The sequence below is a fragment of the Kwoniella bestiolae genome, chromosome 1, assembly GCF_000512585.2.
Source record: "Kwoniella bestiolae CBS 10118 chromosome 1, complete sequence".
Classification (NCBI taxonomy): Eukaryota; Fungi; Basidiomycota; class Tremellomycetes; order Tremellales; family Cryptococcaceae; genus Kwoniella; species Kwoniella bestiolae.
Window position 1 is genome coordinate 14,739 of NC_089241.1, and position 17,610 is coordinate 32,348.

The 17,610-nt window shown below is 49.4% G+C and overlaps 6 protein-coding genes across 6 annotated transcripts; 3 read left to right on the plus strand and 3 right to left on the minus strand.

The window, feature by feature from the left end:
• Positions 1–2,293: 2,293 nt before the first annotated feature.
• On the minus strand, positions 2,294–4,586 carry I302_100001 (uncharacterized protein; the record flags this gene model as incomplete). The annotated part of the gene is made up of 14 exons (XM_019190022.2): positions 2,294–2,428; positions 2,478–2,552; positions 2,606–2,712; positions 2,773–2,866; positions 2,938–3,107; positions 3,173–3,420; positions 3,476–3,554; positions 3,604–3,649; positions 3,705–3,760; positions 3,812–3,930; positions 3,983–4,091; positions 4,144–4,184; positions 4,237–4,315; positions 4,361–4,586. 14 exons carry the CDS (start codon positions 4,584–4,586, stop codon positions 2,294–2,296), a joined length of 1,584 nt encoding a protein of 527 aa, XP_019046770.2.
• A 1,214-nt stretch (positions 4,587–5,800) lies between these two features.
• I302_100002 (uncharacterized protein) lies at positions 5,801–7,278 on the minus strand (the record flags this gene model as incomplete). Its single annotated transcript, XM_019190023.1, has 5 exons — positions 5,801–5,936; positions 6,005–6,534; positions 6,590–6,740; positions 6,808–6,898; positions 7,002–7,278. 5 exons carry the CDS (start codon positions 7,276–7,278, stop codon positions 5,801–5,803), a joined length of 1,185 nt encoding a protein of 394 aa, XP_019046771.1.
• Positions 7,279–7,634: 356 nt separating this feature from the next.
• Positions 7,635–8,909, plus strand: I302_100003 (uncharacterized protein; the record flags this gene model as incomplete). Its single annotated transcript, XM_019190024.1, has 6 exons — positions 7,635–7,804; positions 7,870–7,926; positions 7,987–8,103; positions 8,146–8,210; positions 8,284–8,632; positions 8,693–8,909. The coding sequence occupies 6 exons, from the start codon at positions 7,635–7,637 to the stop codon at positions 8,907–8,909; spliced, it is 975 nt and encodes a 324-aa protein (XP_019046772.1).
• A 632-nt stretch (positions 8,910–9,541) lies between these two features.
• Positions 9,542–11,680, plus strand: I302_100004 (uncharacterized protein; the record flags this gene model as incomplete). Its single annotated transcript, XM_019190025.1, has 9 exons — positions 9,542–9,740; positions 9,809–9,896; positions 9,954–10,086; positions 10,146–10,297; positions 10,355–10,604; positions 10,655–11,007; positions 11,055–11,175; positions 11,237–11,477; positions 11,532–11,680. The coding sequence occupies 9 exons, from the start codon at positions 9,542–9,544 to the stop codon at positions 11,678–11,680; spliced, it is 1,686 nt and encodes a 561-aa protein (XP_019046773.1).
• A 653-nt stretch (positions 11,681–12,333) lies between these two features.
• Positions 12,334–15,260, plus strand: I302_100005 (uncharacterized protein; the record flags this gene model as incomplete). Its single annotated transcript, XM_065869004.1, has 7 exons — positions 12,334–12,416; positions 12,489–12,543; positions 12,622–13,086; positions 13,151–13,373; positions 13,450–14,423; positions 14,472–15,034; positions 15,098–15,260. 7 exons carry the CDS (start codon positions 12,334–12,336, stop codon positions 15,258–15,260), a joined length of 2,526 nt encoding a protein of 841 aa, XP_065725076.1.
• Positions 15,261–15,382: 122 nt separating this feature from the next.
• I302_100006 (uncharacterized protein) lies at positions 15,383–17,513 on the minus strand (the record flags this gene model as incomplete). The annotated part of the gene is made up of 10 exons (XM_065869005.1): positions 15,383–15,548; positions 15,619–15,786; positions 15,845–15,873; positions 15,942–16,227; positions 16,289–16,355; positions 16,434–16,506; positions 16,575–16,829; positions 16,891–16,970; positions 17,041–17,143; positions 17,211–17,513. 10 exons carry the CDS (start codon positions 17,511–17,513, stop codon positions 15,383–15,385), a joined length of 1,530 nt encoding a protein of 509 aa, XP_065725077.1.
• Positions 17,514–17,610: the final 97 nt, after the last annotated feature.

The following is a 17,610-nucleotide window of genomic DNA, read 5'->3' on the forward strand; positions in this document are numbered from 1 at the left end:
GCGGAACAACCCTTCACCATTCAGGATCAGGTGTGCGGCTCCTGGTTGTAACCACAGGCTGGCTCGGGAGGGGGATTCTGAGGGTGGATAGCAGAGCTGGTCACCGCTGGGTTGATAGACGTCCCAGATTTGGAGCTGGAAGGGGACTGAGTAAGGTGAGTGTCGCATTCTGTCGCATCCCTCTCCACCACCTGGCGCACACTGTCGCCCATCCCTCCCCCTCCAGCGCACACTGTCGCAGCTCTCACCATAGACTGTCGCATCCTGTCGCAGGTGACCTCCCAGATGTGCAAGCTCTGCGATCCCCTGCGACACTGTGTTACAGACTGTACGGTGAACGCTGACTGTGAGATGATCGGGTGCTGACCGGTACAGCCCATGCTGAAATTTGATCCCGTCACCCACCCCACCAGTGTACCGAGTGGGTGAAAATTAATTTCCATGCATACATCTCAAGTCCTACGCATGTACAAGGATTTTATGCTGACAGAGTAGCTTTCCCTCTACCAGATGATATAGGTTTGGTTGCTTGAATGCATGCGTGGAGGTCATCGGGAGGCTACTGGGTCACCACCGGCTAAGGGGTCAGGCTAAGGGGTCAGAGGTCCGAGTGAGTGAAAATAAATTCTCACTCATCACACATCACTCCCATGCATGTGAGACTATTTTATTCTGACTGACCGAGTCTCTCCCTACCAGGTAGCATACATTCTGTCCCACTCATACATACCTGGTCGACACTCTGGAGGATTTTCAGGCTGCCGGTCTAAGGGGTCAGATTTGATCCCGGGCTAAGGGGTCAGACCACCGAGTGAGTGGAAATAAATTCTCACTCATCACACATCACTCCCATGCATGGCAGACTATTTTATCCTGCCTGACCGAGTCTCTCTCTACCAGGTGATATCCATTTGGTTGCTTGAATGCGTCGATGGAGGTCAACGGGAGCAGACTTGGTCATCGACCCTAAGGGGTCAAGTTAAGGGTCGGACCACCGGGTGAGTGAAAATAAATTCTCACTCATCACACATCACTCCCATGCATGTGAGACTATTTTATTCTGACTGACCGAGTCTCTCCCTACCAGGTAGCATACATTCTGTCCCACTCATACATACCTGGTCGACACTCTGGAGGATTTTCAGGCTGCCGGTCTAAGGGGTCAGATTTGATCCCGGGCTAAGGGGTCAGACCACCGAGTGAGTGGAAATAAATTCTCACTCATCACACATCACTCCCATGCATGGCAGACTATTTTATCCTGCCTGACCGAGTCTCTCTCTACCAGGTGATATCCATTTGGTTGCTTGAATGCGTCGATGGAGGTCAACGGGAGCAGACTTGGTCATCGACCCCTAAGGGGTCAAGTTAAGGGGTCGGACCACCGGGTGAGTGAAAATAAATTCTCACTCATCACACATCACTCCCATGCATGTGAGACTATTTTATTCTGACTGACCGAGTCGCTCCCTACCAGGTAGCATACATTCTGTCCCACTCATACATACCTGGTCGACACTCTGGAGGATTTTCAGGCTGCCGGTCTAAGGGGTCAGATTTGATCCCGGGCTAAGGGGTCAGACCACCGAGTGAGTGGAAATAAATTCTCACTCATCACACATCACTCCCATGCATGGCAGACTATTTTATCCTGGCTGACCGAGTCTCTCTCTACCAGGTGATATCCATTTGGTTGCTTGAATGCGTCGATGGAGGTCAACGGGAGCAGACTTGGTCATTGACCCCTAAGGGGTCAAGTTAAGGGGTCGGACCACCGGGTGAGTGAAAATAAATTCTCATTCATCACACATCACTCCCATGCATATGGAACTATTTTATCCTGGCGCTGACCGAGTCCTTCTCTACCAGATGACATAACTCCTATCACATACATGCTTGCATGGTCGGTAATCTGACGGATTTTCATCCACCCAGATTTGATCCCGGGTTAAGGGGTCCGTCCAACCGGTCAAGGTGAAAATCTTTTTTCATGCATCCCACATCCCACCCAGCTCCATTTCGACTTCAGATTCGGGATCGGCGCCCTCGGCTCTGCCAGATAGGCCTCTCAGATGCATGCATGAAAATTTCACCCCGACGGTCCCCCCCCAGGTCCGGTCCGAGGTGCCCCCCCCCCCCCCCCCCCTCCCAATAACGGGCGTGTAACCCCCTAAGTATTTTGACTATGTATATGTATATGATTGCCATTCAGCCCGTCTACCGATCTATGATAACAGGAGATATGTGGCATGACAAATCACTCCTCCATTAGATCTCCCACAACGTATCGACCTCATGGCACAGCATCAGTTGGCTCTTCAACCACCCGTGTGATGGACTCATCGTCGGCCTTCTGTCGTCTGGACTTGGTCGAGGAAATATACAAGATGACAAGGATATTGATAATGCAAAATCCACCGACTATGGCCTGTGACTCAATTTCAGCTTTATAGTTCGATGGTGTAAGGATCACCTACACTAGCTTTGATGCCGTTCGGAACATCAGGTTGATGTTTCTGTTGGAAGAACACGTTGGGAAACCAGGTCGTGGTCTGCGGAAATGGGTCAGAGCGGATCATGCTTTCGATATATAACAGAACCTTACGATATATTTCATGGTGTTAGCACCCGCGACGATGAAAGCTCTTTTCTCTGAATCGCTCGCGCACAATTCGTTCATCCAAGCGAAGACCAACGGAGTGATCGCGCTCCCTATATCAACAAGGATTAGCAAAGCATCGATGTTACAGATTGAATTGGGCAACTCAACACCTGTAGCGGAAAATATATATAACGGCAGCCTTGCACTGGCCTTGCCATAAAGTGGCACATACAGTAAAGCAACGTCGATGGCTACGATGGCCGACTGCAGATTAAGTCAGCCAGTGTCACAGTATACTCCATGGTTTTGAGCTGGAAACCCCCACGAACATGGACAAAAACAATGATCGGCCACCTTCTGCCCTTGAAAGGTCCATCCGAGAGCCATCCAAAGACCAACAGGAAGATTGCGACGACACCATTAGTGAGAGTAGGCAGCGCATTCACTTGGGTAGACGAATAGACAGCCGGTTGTTTCTTAAGCCAAAAGATCAAGGATGATTGGACTTGGAAAGGTATCTGCGAGATATTGACGTTAGAGACGCTTTCCTAGAGAATCTCACAATGATACTCACAATGGACATGGTAGAGTAGAAAATAAAAGCGATCGCCTCCCATGATTTTAAGATGCTCCAAGCTTTTCTCCAAGTCCAGGGTGTCGCCTCAGCACGTCCCGCTGCGATGTTTCGGTTCTTTGCGAGCTCCAGCTCTTCCTTGGTGAAAACAAGTGTTCCAGTTCGAGCTGGATCATCTGGCAAGAAAAAAAATGCTAAGGTGGCGAGTGGAAATGAGATGATACCGTTGACGATGAATAACCATCTAGGATGTACGATCAGCGCGGTTGGGAAGCACAGATGAATACGGAAGCCCTCACCTCCAACCGTCCAGCCCACCTACTCCATTTAACCCGTTGTTGGCTGCGATCTGCAGGTATCCACTGAACATGGGCGCCACTAGATATAACTTGTCAGCGTTATTCCTTACAATGTTAGATGCACTAACCTTGAACGGCGAGTTGCAGCAGGGCTGATCGTTTACCGAGTTCTCTCTATTGGCTTATAGGCTCAGCACGACACCGAGACGATATCGCTTCGTCAACTGACCTTATCGTACCAAGATCCCAACAGCCAATACAACGCCGGCCAGTATCCCGCCTCGACTATGCAAAGCTTTAGCTGAAAACATCATGTGGGGGATCATTTTGCCTCACAGAGCCCAACAATGAAACGCAATCCAGCCAGAGTTTGCCAGTTCTTGGCTCCTGCAAGAGCAAACGTGAAGACAGTCCAGCCAATCTCCTGAAAAGGTATCCAGATGTGGGGCCGAAAGCTGATACCAATCGTGTAAATATAGGTGCCAATCTCGCAGCGGACTGACTTACTGATTGAGAAGTAAAGCACTAGGGAGCTGGCCAATGATGTAACCCACTGTCCAGCTCGTGACGACATAGTTGTACTCGTTACCTTTCATGTCTAATGCCTCTTGCATGCCTGGCGCGATTTACTCAGCGTCCGCTGCTGAAAGCGAGATGATTGAACTCACCGCTAACGTAAGCATTTGTGATGTTGTTCGTGTCCAAAAATCTGTGTGACATACGGTTAGCAAATCTGATAGGGGACCATTGATGATTCTCACTTTATGAACATGCCAATGGCTCCAAAGGTGAGAAGAGTACTGTCGAGCTTCAACAACATCCGACGTTCTTGAGGGGTATCTGCGATTTGTGAGCAGTCATTCTAGGTTGATAGTCTGTACTCACAATCAAGAGAGTCCCATAACCATGACCAGACTCCTTTCTTCTTGGGGTGACTCGTACTTGCAAGTAGCTCATGTGCCGGTTGAGGGACACTCCCGAGCACATCGAGATTCTTCACATCCTTTTCGGAGACCAAGGTATCATTTGGGGCGGGAATTGGTGAGATTTCAGGAGGTTCTGAACTGGATGTTCTTGGCGCAGACGTTGTATCGGAGGTGTGTTTTGGCATTTTGTACTGGGTACAACATGATCCAGATATATCTGCAATCACGAGCATGCATGACTCTATTTATATATCGCTCTTTCGACCTACCTGTGAGGCAAGCAGAAATGTGGTGCGAGATGGCGTGATGAATCGCACTTATCCGAAAGTAGGGCTCCTGCTTACCAAGGTTTTTGACGCAGCACAACATCGTCTGAAGGCTATCCGCAGGAGATTCGTAGCGTTCAAGTCAGGAAGCACGATGCGTCCCCCCCAGCTCTGCTATACATATCTATGAAATCTGACACATCACACGAAACCCAACCAGTGGCGATTCAGATACTACTTATATTGCAGTTCACTCGACATAGACGGGACAGGCTTCACAGCGAACATTTGTCCTGGAAGGGTCAAATGAAGTCCTGGTACGGGACATCAGTCCTGCTGAGCTGATTAGCGTTGTACACCCAAGCGACAGCCTTCCAGTTCTCACGAATCTATGGGGGCTTGATCAGTGAATGCTGCTGCGCTGGCTTCAAGCCCTTCAGCTGCTTGAGCAGCTCTTTGCGCGGCTCTGCGTTCGGCCCATTCGCATGAGGCATCCAGAGACAGATGGAAACCTCACTTCCGATCGATTACCAAGTCCCTCTCCATGCAAGCCTGGTGGACGGGTGGTTATGAGGTAGCTATACACAGCGGAGTGTAATACGTACTCGGAATCGTTACATCTCTCGATGGCGTCTGTGTCTTCCGTGAACTTGTGCAGTGCAGCAACAGGGCCGAACAGCTCTTTCGTGTTGATCGCGCTGCGGTCTGCTACGTCGATGATCTGATGTGACTCAGCGATGACTTAGCCACTCAAAGGCCAAAGGCAAGGTCCACTTCCAGACTGGCCGCCTTTGGTTCAAAGGTGTTGGTGGACCCTCTACCTTTCAGCTGAAAAGTATCTTCCCCTCTTTGTCCTTGAACTCAATGCATTCGCTCACAATCGAGGCTTAATGCAAATTGGCTCAAGATCACATTGCAATCGATGAGTGTATTGAATCGTCAGATCGATTAGCTGCCATCGCCTGATCACCTCGGTGTCGAGGTTTGTCAGCCTGGGCCCTTCACCGCTGACTTCTGGCATGCGCTTCGAGAAGCCGTCGGATAGCCATACAGCCTTCCATCCGCATAATTCGAGGATCAAACACCAATGGGATTAGGATATATATAAATCTTGCGACGACACTGTCGACCAACTAATTCAATGGTATCGAGTTCATCCCCTCCTTCACCACCCCCACAAATCGATCAATGTCGTCTTCGTTATTGTAGATCCCAATTGAAACCCTCGTACCCGCCCGATAATGGCTCACCAAGACGTGTCGAGAAGAGCTGTAACCGTGTAACTATCTCAGTTGACTAGATGACAAGTACCGCGTAGCGAACAATGCTTAACTCACAAGAACGCTGGCCAGCCTGGGTTCAACAGCGGGAACACCACATTATGCGGACTACGTTTTAGCTGCTCCGGCTTGGCGACGGTGGGTATCCCAAGATCAGCCATCTTATCGATTAGCCTTTGACTCAGCTTATACAGCATACTCTCGATTGCCGCCTGTCCTCCATAGCGATTGATCAGGTCAATGTACGCTTGCAAAGCATGAATTGCTAGATAATTAAAGTTTCCCGTTTCAAACCGTCGTCCGTCTAAGCGAAGCTGGCTGGTATCTTTGCCCGCAATAAAGGTTTCCGGAAGGTTGAGGACGCCGAATGGTCCAATCGAGCGAGGTACAAGAGAAGAGAGAATCGCCGGATCAACATACAGCACTCCGAGGCCTGACGGAGTGCCCATGGCTTTGTGACAGCTGAAGGCGAGGGCGGAGACGTTTAACAAGGAGCTGTCGGTTGAAAGGACACCAATTGCCTGGGTCGCATCGACTAGTACTTCTATGTTTTGCGGTCTGAAGCGGTTTGTGATGGATGCGACGTCCTAGCCTTTGTTGTGAGAACCGTACAAGGAACATTCTGTGAGTCGTCGGACTTACATTTCGCTGGCCCGAGTGGAACATGACATACGACAGACCGATTACTCGAGTTCTGCTATCAACGGCCGGCGCAAACGTATCGGCGTTCGCGCATTCAACAGCTGGAACTCGTCGGACTTCAATCCCACAATTTTCAAGAGCAAGCCACGCGCTAATGAATCTCAATGTCAGTTTGAGTGACCCGTGAGTGATGGTCGACAGACCAGATACCTACTCACTAAACCTGATTTGGGTGCTCGTCTTCAAGGATCACCACATTGTCTCCTTTATTGAGCCTGAGCGCTTGAATAAACATGCCCATCGCCTCACCTGCTCATTGATATCAGCACAATCACATCGCTTTCTCTTAGAACGTGGTCGAGTATCTTCTCCTAGTCAGCTATATCACAGCAGATCACGCTCACTCACTCACTGGTATTTTTACTGAACGAGATCGCTGTCTTCGGCGCATTGATCAGCTTCGCCACCTCATCCCTGGTTTTCTCAACTTGCTCCTGCCACGCGGCTTTTGGATTGGGCTCGTAAAGATGACTATCTAAGAAAGAGGTGCAGGCAACGTGCACAGGCTTCGACAAAGGTTGTTGGAAGGACGCGTTCAGGTAGAGTATATCAGGGCGATGATGGAAAAGGGGAAAGTCCTGACGAGCGCCGAGCAGAGGCAGTAGAGACTGATCATCATGTATGGACATCGTTCACTGCGATTGTGACTGTTGCCAAAAGTCTGTGGTGTGAGCGGTGAGAAGGATAGAAGATGTTGACATGTATATACTAATAAGCATTCAGCTTTCTTGGTAGGTCGACTCAGCGTTCCACCGGCTAGATTACTGATGAGGAATGTAGTTCCGCTCGTAATTCGCCATCCAATTCTACTTTGTCCGCTAGGTTTCCGCTCACGGTATCTTGTTTTCAACGTCCCAACCGTACTTCATCGAAGTTCATCTCTCCGATATTATCATTGCGACCATATTCCAACGCGATAACTCGTTATTCCTTGTAATTGATCTCCACTACCCAATTCACTATCAACACAAGCTTATACGACAGCATGGAGATTCCGCGGTGGGAAGATTTACCCCTTGACAAGTCTGGGCCACCCTTGAACGCCTGGGGGTTGTACGGAAAGGATGACCAGCTTGGACGAGTCAATCTTATAGATAACGTTGCGGTCAAGCGGGGTATCGCCGCCGTGACTGAGGGGATTCGGATCAATCTCAAGTAAGTCCCTTCGTTACCACGGTACAGCGCAGCGATGCACCAAGACTTATCTCATCATTTCGCAGTATGCCAGTCACGCTCAAAGGGGTGCACCCGCAGAGACAGGATGCCACCCACTTCGTGTGAGTAAGATATCTGCTGTTCTTGTCTTACTGGCAACTGAGTTAACAAGACTTCTTCAGGATGTTGCGTCCCCAATGCAACGACGACTATGTTGCTTTCAACACGCAAGGTTCAACCCAGTGGGACGGATTGAAGCACTATGGATATCTTGATTGGCCAGAATCTGGAACTCACACGTGAGCTTGCGAGTTCCATGTATCCCAACTGACTTATGTTAGATGCTATAATGGTACCACCTTGAAGAAAGCTTCGATGATCAGTAATCCACACCTGGGTATCCAAAGTGAGTGTCGTGTCGTCAGTGGAAAGCTACATAAACATGCGTTCGTTCGAGAGTCGCTAAAGGGTCAACGTAGACCTTGTATCGCATCCAATCTCCACTCGTGCACATCTTCTGGATATTCCCCGATACCTCGAGCGCAAGGGTCTCCCACCACTTCAACAATTCTTCGGCAAGACAGGGGTCTCTCTGGAAGTTCTTCAAGGTTGCACCGCTGATTGTGGTATCCAATTTGCTCCTGGAGACGTGCTCTGCCTGCGGGTTGGCCATACCGAGGCCCTGCTTGCGTTGCCTTCAGACGAGGTGAAAGAGATGAGGCACTGCTGCGAGGACAGGGGATATCTCGAGTATCAGGGGGTGCAACCGACAGAGCAAGTCATGAAGTGGCATTGGGAGAATGGGTTTGCGGCTGTGGTAACAGACAGGTGAGTCCGGAAACAGACTCCACTGAGGTGCAACGTACTCACGGAAAGATCAACGAACAGTCCAGCCTACGAGCGCATGCCCTTCCCTGCCAAAGATCTCAGTCTCCATGCTGTCTTCCTTGCTGGATGGGGAATGCCGATCGGTGAGCTATTTGATCTGCGAGAGCTGGCAGAAACGTGTGACCGGTTGAAGAAGTGGACTTTCATGTTTACGAGCATGCCATTGCTTATACCCGGAGGTGTGGCCAGTCCTCCAAATGCTCAGGCAATCTTGTAGAATGTTCTTACAGTCATACATAGGCATGTGAATTATGAACGCGTTTTGAAATGAAATTGTTGACCTGCTGCATCGACTCAGGACTCATGCTCGTTACTGACTCACATAAAAATGGGGTCACGTCCATCGCGGCCAGTTTCTGCGCTATTGAGTCACCATCTTGTCGATCTACAAGAGGATGATCTGAATACTGTACATTACGCAATGCGTATCGTATCGGTCGATGTTCATCAACTGACGAGCCAAATTGAGCTCTTTCCTACGCCTCTTATAGCGGAAAGCGAGCGGATACAGAAGTGCACGCCACTGGGCGAATGCTGAGCGGAAACAAAGCGTGCAAATGGTAAAGGTAAAGATCGTCGCAGTTGGTCAGGTGATATAAAGCTTCAGATGAGATGCTGACTGTCAGAATTACTCTCCGTGGAGCGAGCGGAAGTTGAGCGCTGTCAATGATTGAGAGAAAAGAACCCTGACTTGGCGATGAGGCTTTTGGTATTCGATAATGTCCTACTGGTGACGCCCCTTGCTCCCAATTGCTCGTCTACGTATAAATGACTTCCGAACACGGTTTCCAGAGACCACCCACAACCTCCCCACTTTGGTGAGCGACAAACATCGAACATAAAAGCACCATGTCTACGAAGCAAACTGGCGAGAAGGACATTTATGCCCTGGATGAAATCAACGCATCACACCCACCACACCTTGGATCTCCCGAGGTCATCGTTTCAGAAGTTCATAATGCCGTCCTTGGCGAGGAGGGTGAAGGTGGTACTCGTCGTGAACTCAAGCCTAGGCAAATGAGCATGATCGCCATTGGTGGTGCCATCGGTATGTGTATCCGCTACACTGCAAGAATTATGCCTTGACGCTAAAATTACATCGTTTTGGTACCAAAGGAACTGGTTTGATTCTCGGTTCTGGTACCTCACTTGCCAGATCTGGCCCAGCGAGTTGCTTTATCGCGTACAGCATTGTTGGCTCAGTGTAAGTCAAGTGATCCAGTGCCACACTCGTCGTGCTGATCCTCTCGACCAACAACAGGGTGTACGGAGCACTTTGTGCTCTTGCCGAGATGTCGACCTTGTACCCTACCAAGAAAGGTTTCGCCGGCCACGGAACCCGTTTCGTTGACGAAGCTTTTGGTTTCGTTACCGCCCTCCTTTATCTCTGCAAGGTGAGTCAGGAGCCAACATATCCACGCAGAACTGACAGCAAACATCGGCGACTTCCCAGTACTTTATCGTCAGTCCAAGTCAGATTATCGCTTTTTCTCTCATCATTCGGTACTGGAACTCGGAGGTCAATGGAGCCGTTTGGGTAACGATTCTGCTCATCTTTGTCATCGGAATGAATTTCGCAGGTATCAAGTGGTTTGGGGAATTCGAGTACGTTTTCCAAGACTTATCATATGTCGGCCTTCCAGCTAATCTGCCAAACATTAGATTCTGGTGCTCCTTTACTAAGATCCTCATCCTCTCCGGCTTGATCTTGCTGTCTCTCATCATCGATCTCGGTGGTGTGCCGGGGCAGGATCGAATAGGCTTCAGATACTGGAAAGACGGAAAAGCATTCAAGGCCTACAAAGAGCCTGGTTCCCTTGGTCGATTCCTCGGTTTCATGAATGCACTCGTGCTTGCAGTGTTTGCCTACTCTGGTACTGAGATTGTAGGGGTGACTGTTGGGGAAGCCAAAGTAGGTCACTTGTCCGTCCGCAACTTGTGTAGCTGGCTAATACCGAGCAGAACCCTCGAGTTGCTGTACCAAAGGCCGTCAAACAAACCTTCTGGCGAATTGCCATTTTCTACTGCTTCGGTATCCTTGTTGTGGGGATGGCCGTAGACTCGAGCTCAACAGCCCTGGCTCAGGCCAACTCCAAGGGTACTGCTGGTGGCGCAAACGCTTCACCGTTCGTGGTCGCGGTGGTCCAAGCCGGAATTAGATTCGTACCTTCCATCGCCAACGCAGGATTACTCGTCTTTACCATCTCCGCTGCCAATTCGGACCAGTACATTGCAAGTCGGACACTGTATGGTATGGCTCGTGACGGCCATGCGCCCAAGATTTTCATGAAGTGCAACAAACGAGGTGTTCCTTGGTATGTCATTCTCAACGTTGAGCACACCAAACTGATTTCTTTTGTAGGGTCGCGTTCTGCATTACGAGCCCTTTCATGATGTTGGCCTACCTTGTGTCCAGCAGCAATTCGCTCACCGTGTTCAACTACTTCTCATCCGCCATCTCTTTGTTTGGTGGGCTCATCTGGGTAAGTGTCTGTTCCACGTCGAACAAGTACGTTATTGTACTGACCTCTGCAATATTTACAGGTCTGCATTTTGTCTAGTCACATCGCTTTCATGCGTGCTATGAAAGCACAAGGTGTCTCCCGTGATACGCTCCCTTACCGGGCTCCATTCATGCCCTACTACTCCTACTACTCTCTCTTTGTCATCTGTATTGTCTGCTTCTTCAAAGGGTTCGACGCCTTTATGCCATTCAACTATAAGAATTTCATCACCCATTATATTGGTATTCCAGTCTTCGTGATCGGGTACTTTGGCTTCCGTTGTGAGTATGGACAGTCCTTGTTCAGACAGATGTCAAGCTGATACCCGCCCATAGTCTTCAAAGGGGTCCGATCACCTTCTCCGGCCGAAGTCGATCTGCAAACTGGACTGCGAGAGTTTGAGGAGCTCGAGGAGGTGGTGGACATCGAAGGTCAGAAACTGACCCTCAAGCAAAAGGCCTTCTCATATCTAAAGAATTGGTAGTGCTGTGAGGATAAGGGAAAGATTGACGACTGAATGAGCATAGCTGGGACAGTATGCAATTGTTACAGAACATGATGAAGTATATGGGAGGATATCGGGCGGATCTGTGATAACTTTAGGATTCTGTATTGTGTTGATTCGAATTGCCAGCCCAAACAGGCAGGTGAAGATTACCAGAAGCGAGTAATGGTTTGTATGAATGGATTGTTCCGAGTGGGTTTCGACCTGGAAAAAAATTGCAGGCAGCATGCCATATCCTTACATCGGAATGCCACCAAGAGCACCGTGAAGCATGTCTTGAAAGTCGTAGCCCATCGTATGAGTACATTTACATACATATCTGAATGTATACAGCCTGGTGAGAGCCAAATTATACCTCCCATACCACACCCGCATACAATCTGACCACCCCACCACCGGCATCAGACCGAACCGGGCAAGGGGTCAACTGTGGGTAGTGGACCCAAAAAGTGCCACATCAAGATCGCGTCTGCGGATTTTAGGATAGCACCGCCAGGTAAGTGCTGTGATGTCACAAGGGCTTTATCATGATTAAAACCGGTCATCACTTTACACCTACTACCTGATCTCATGGACTTTCGATAATCTACCGACCACTCCGTGAAGATCCCATCATCTAACGCCCATCAGCAATGTCGGAATCTGAGAGTGCTAACTCGCGAACCAAACGAAAGCGGACGAACGCGAATCGTGCCTGTGTGAATTGTAGGCAACGGTGAGCATGCCTCGTCTTCTTGCAGTCTTGTCAAGTATACAAATCTCGCTGAGTATGATGCTCGACTCCCAGTAAAAAGCGATGCGATGGTGTAACTCCCACATGCGGTCTTTGCTCATCATACAGGGTGCGCTCATTTCTTAGAGTCTTTTCGTCACGTGGACGATCTACTAATCGAATCATCGTGTCATATCGGCTCGTTTAGGAAGTTTGTCAATGGGACCACGGAGTTGATTGGAGGAAGCCGGTGTCTAGAGAACATATCATGCAGCTTCGGCGGCATATTGAAGAGCTTGAAGCCCAGCTAGCAAATAATTCACAAAGTCAGGGGCGAAAAACAGACCGTGAAGTCCGTCACACTCGCGGTGCTTCTGTGTCCGATGTAGGTCCCAGCATTGGGGTCGATTCAGCAATCCATGGGGAGCAGGAACAAGGACATGAGACACTCCATGCAGAAGAGTTTGTTCAAGGAGATCAAGGTCTTGAAAGGGGTGAGACATCCCCCCGGAGTTCGACACCATGGGCTGGATCAGAAGATGATGAGGATATAGCTCCACTAGTGGACCACCATGATCGTATAGAAGGGTCCGTGAAGAGAAAGCCAGTAGCGTCACGTAATAGATCAAGAAGAATATCCACTTCGATCGGGACGGAGGTCTCAAGTGTTATGGTGAGTGTCCATGACGTGTGAAATTGTGCTTGAGCTGAGGTGATCGCTCCTGCTGTCCCGTCAGATGCGGGATCAACATGGGTCACTCCATTTCCACGGCCCTTCAAGTGCATATCGCCATGCGCCTGCTCATGCTCCGCAACAACCAGCAATGTCATCGTCGCTGTCACCTGAGCAGTGGACACACATTGACACACCATTTGCACGCTACTTGCCAGAGACTGCCCTATCCCGCGAGCAGCACGACACAGCGCTGAATAGATTTTTTAGGTATTTTGCCAGCTGGGGTGAGTACATGACGTTCACGTTCATTTCCGACATGTTAATACTTCAAGGTCGATTGAGACTGAAAATCTGACACAGGTAATCGTGTCCATTCCCTTCTTTTTCGTCGAGATATGGACATAGCCATCCGTCTCTCTGTTGGAACGCCTGTGAAGCTATCATCTGCTGCTCCCAACTATAGCCCCATGCTCCACAACGCCATACTGAGCCTAGCGCTCGCGTACTCGGATGAGCCCCACCTGCGCGCCGTGCCCACTCGACGAGTCTATTTCCAAGAGGCAATGAGACTGCAAGATGACGAGTGTGTAGCTCCGAACATCGCCACCATTCAAGCTTTAGCCTTGCTTTCAAGTTATCAGTCAACTTTAGGTCAGTTTGACTTGGGTTGGATGTATTTTGGTCGAGCCATTCGAGCTTGCTACTCCATGGGTTTACACATCGATACCACCCTCCTGGTCGAAAGAGATCAACTCCCTCGTGACCTATATATTCAAAGAAACAACACATTCTGGACCATCTTCCTTCAGGAAGAGATGTGGGCCATATATATCGGGCGCAGCCCATTCATGATCGAATTTAGCACACCCCTCCCGATCGCAGATACAGTGATGGACGATATACCATGGGCGAACGTCACTGCGAACTCGTTCGGGAGTGGGAACAAGGAAGGGTCCGATGGCATCGGTGAACAGCCGTCTCTTCTTGCTGCCACCTTTTCCCGAGCAGTGGGGTTGATGCGGATTGCTCATGACATTACCAAGACGGTGTATGGCATAAAGGTGAAAGGAGAGGTTAGCTTCCCACTCGAGACGATACGTGGATATCATGCACGACTCAACAGTTGGCTTGACGATTTGCCCCCAACGTTCCAGGTCGATGCGGGCTCCTCAGCTGCGGCTCTTCCCCATGTGATCATGCTCCATATGGCTTGGGCATGGATCATGATCTTGCTACTGCAGCCCTTCTGCCAGCAAACTTCGACCAAAAACGCCCCGCCGATAGATGAAACACAAGGTGAATTCACTCCACTATCTGGTCCAGCAGCTATGTTGGTGAGTTAGCATAATTCATATACGACACATTGCTAATCAGCCCATCAGAGCTGTCACCATGCTGCGTCTCGTATACTCGATTTATCCGTATTATGGGAACACCAGCATGATCTGCGATTTGTCCCACCAACGATGACTCATATAGTATATCTTGCCGGCACCACGTTTCTTTTGGTCGCGGCGCGAAGTGGACCCGCCCATGCCAGTGCGCATGCGCTCGATCAAGCTCAGAAGTGCCTCTCTACTCTACATGGTATTGGCCAAACTTGGTCGGCTGCCTTCCAAAAGGCAGCGGTGTTGTCGGATCTGCTGGACGATTATGGGAAACTCACTCGGTTGACAAGTCAGAGCCGTTCGCAGAGAGCGTCCAGAAGTGATATATCACTAGATACTCAAAGTCAAAGATGCGACACATACCCGTCAGGTATGACAGTAACAAACTTGTCTACCAGTACCTCTCTCATGGGCTTGGACGGTGGCTTGCGATCCGGATTCGATCAGCTCAACCCTACCATATCAGACCTTAGGTTCGACGTCAGGGATGATATTCACCCGCAATCGATTGGGAATGCTCAACCAATACCGGAGCACGACGTTTTCGGTAACAACTGGTGAGTGGTGTGCATCGAAGAAACCCTTGAACTCGCTCACATATTCATCATGTCAACTTGTAGTCTTACGGATTTGTCCCTCGACAACACATTTGACACCTCTTGGTCCGGGGGAGAATTTGACGAATTTATATCTTCCGTCCTGAGTCAGATGGGTCCACCTCCGACGAACGATTGGGATCTCATGACCTTGTTGGCTCAACCTCAACAATCATGGCAGCAGTAATTGGCTGACATGCCGTATGCCCGTGGAATCATGCATCTGATGGCAGGGTGCGATACAAACCAATTTTAATCGGATCACAACGATAACATCTCTTGAATATATATATATGTACAAGCCGATCATCATCCCGCAAGGGCGATTTGCACGGCTTTGATCTGTGAATATTCTGACATAGCTTGAGCGCCGAGATCTCGACCAATACCGCTCTGCTTGAAGCCACCTAGGATCGAAATTCGGTCAGCCACTTTCCGTTCAGCAGGCGAACTGGACTTACCCATTGGCATTTGGCTGTTTTGGTCGGATGGTATGAGATTCAGTCAACCTTTGATATCTCTTCGATGACAAGGGTGTCACTCACGGTGGTAAAGATCCGTATGTATTGACCCAGACGATACCTGATTCTATCTCATTCGCAAGTCGAATGGCTTTGTCGATATTCTTGGTGTGAACACCAGCAGCAAGGCCAAACTCGGTGTCATTCGCTTTTCGGACAACATCTTTAAGGTCCGTGAAACGCTCCAAACACCTGAGGATAGCCTTCGTTAATGGAAAAGTGTCTATCGCAAAACTACGGCAGTACTTACAGAACGGGACCGAAGATCTCCCCTCGTAGCTGTGAGGTGCATGTGTGTGTGAGTTCAACGTTGTTGTCGTAGTCGAGGGACAAAAATTGGTCCATACCGGTGAATCCTGGGATATTTTGGTGAATATGGTAGGCTCTATGAAGAGATCTCCGGCGTTATGTCTATTCCCACCAATGATCGCCTCTGCACCATGTGCCTTCCCTTTCTCGACCAGATCCATGATTCGATCGAATTGTAACTTGGAAACTTGTGGTCCTTGGAATGTAGCTTCATCGAAAGGATCTCCAATGGCTAAAGAGGATACCCTAATTTTGATTGCAGCAACAAACCGATCAAAAATACCGTCGTGGATGTATGCTCTCGATCCGGCACAGCAGTTCTGTCTGTTGCATAGACGTGACATCAGCTTATCAGTGAAACTCTTGATCGCACAGTGTGGCTCACCCATGGTTGAAAAAGATGCCCATAGTCACTGACTCAACAGCTTTCTCGAAATCCGCATCTTCACATACTGTGAGTGACCCAACTCTTATTATCAGCCCATAGGTCCTCACACTCCAACTAGCTTCCCTACATCAATGTGCCTTACCAATATTTGGCGACTTCCCACCCAATTCCAGCGTAACTCTCTTCAAGTTGGAGTCTGCCGCAGCTTTCAGGATCTATGATGTAATCGCTAGTTTAGAGCTCGGCCACCGCTATCATCTGGGGATCATGGAGGATGACTTACAGATCTGCCCACAGGGGTGCTCCCTGTAAAAGCTATCTTTCGGATCCTTGGATGACTAGCCATGGCAGCCCCTGTGACATTTCCCACTCCTGTGATTACATTGATTACTCCAGGTGGGAAGCCGGCTTCCTTTATCAAAGCGGCAGCACATAGCGCTGATAAGGGCGTCTGCTCGGCGGACTTGATGATGCACACATTACCGCAAGCGATGGCTGGCGCGATCTTCCAAGCCCATATCAGAAGAGGGAAGTTCCACTAAAGTTGCGATATAAGCGCCAGTATCGTCCAATGTAGATTCATGGCAAAATCGACTCACTGGAACGATCTGCCCAACCACACCGATAGGCTCGTGACGGGTATAATTGAGGGAAGACGGTCCAGTGTCAATGGTTTGCCCTGATGAGATAGTCAGTAAAGAGTGCGGAGCAAGAAGGCCAATCACGGCCGGAACAGATGGATCGCTCACCGAAGCTTTTGTCGGTCCACCCAGCAAAGTAGCGTATAGTGTCAATTGCGCCCTTGATGTCAACAGCTTGAGCGATCTTGTACGCTTTCCCCGAGTCCATCGCCTGATATACCCATTGATCAGCTAAACACCTCGCATCAGACTGTCAAATGGGTGGGCACTTGGCTCACCTCGATTGCAGCCAAATTCTCTAGATCCCTTTCCATCAAGTCCGCCAATTTGTGTAAAAGTCTCGCTCGAGAGGCACTGCTTTCGTGCTTCCAAGAGTCGAAAGCTTTCTCTGCTGCCGCCACCGCCTTTTCGACATCTTCTGGAGACGCAGCATGTACAGTAGCAATTTGTTTACCGGTATATGGATCATAGGACTCAATTGGTTGACCCTGTCCAGCCACGAACTCGTTATTGATGAACAGTCCCGTTGGCTGAGTGAAAGTTCGCCCGTTTCGAAGAGATAGATCTGTGAAAGTCGTCATGTTTTCTGTATCTGTGAGGAAGAATGGTTGTTTCCCACTGGGTATCGGAGATGATCAAGTGATATATCAGTGATTGATTCGAAGATGAGAATGTGAT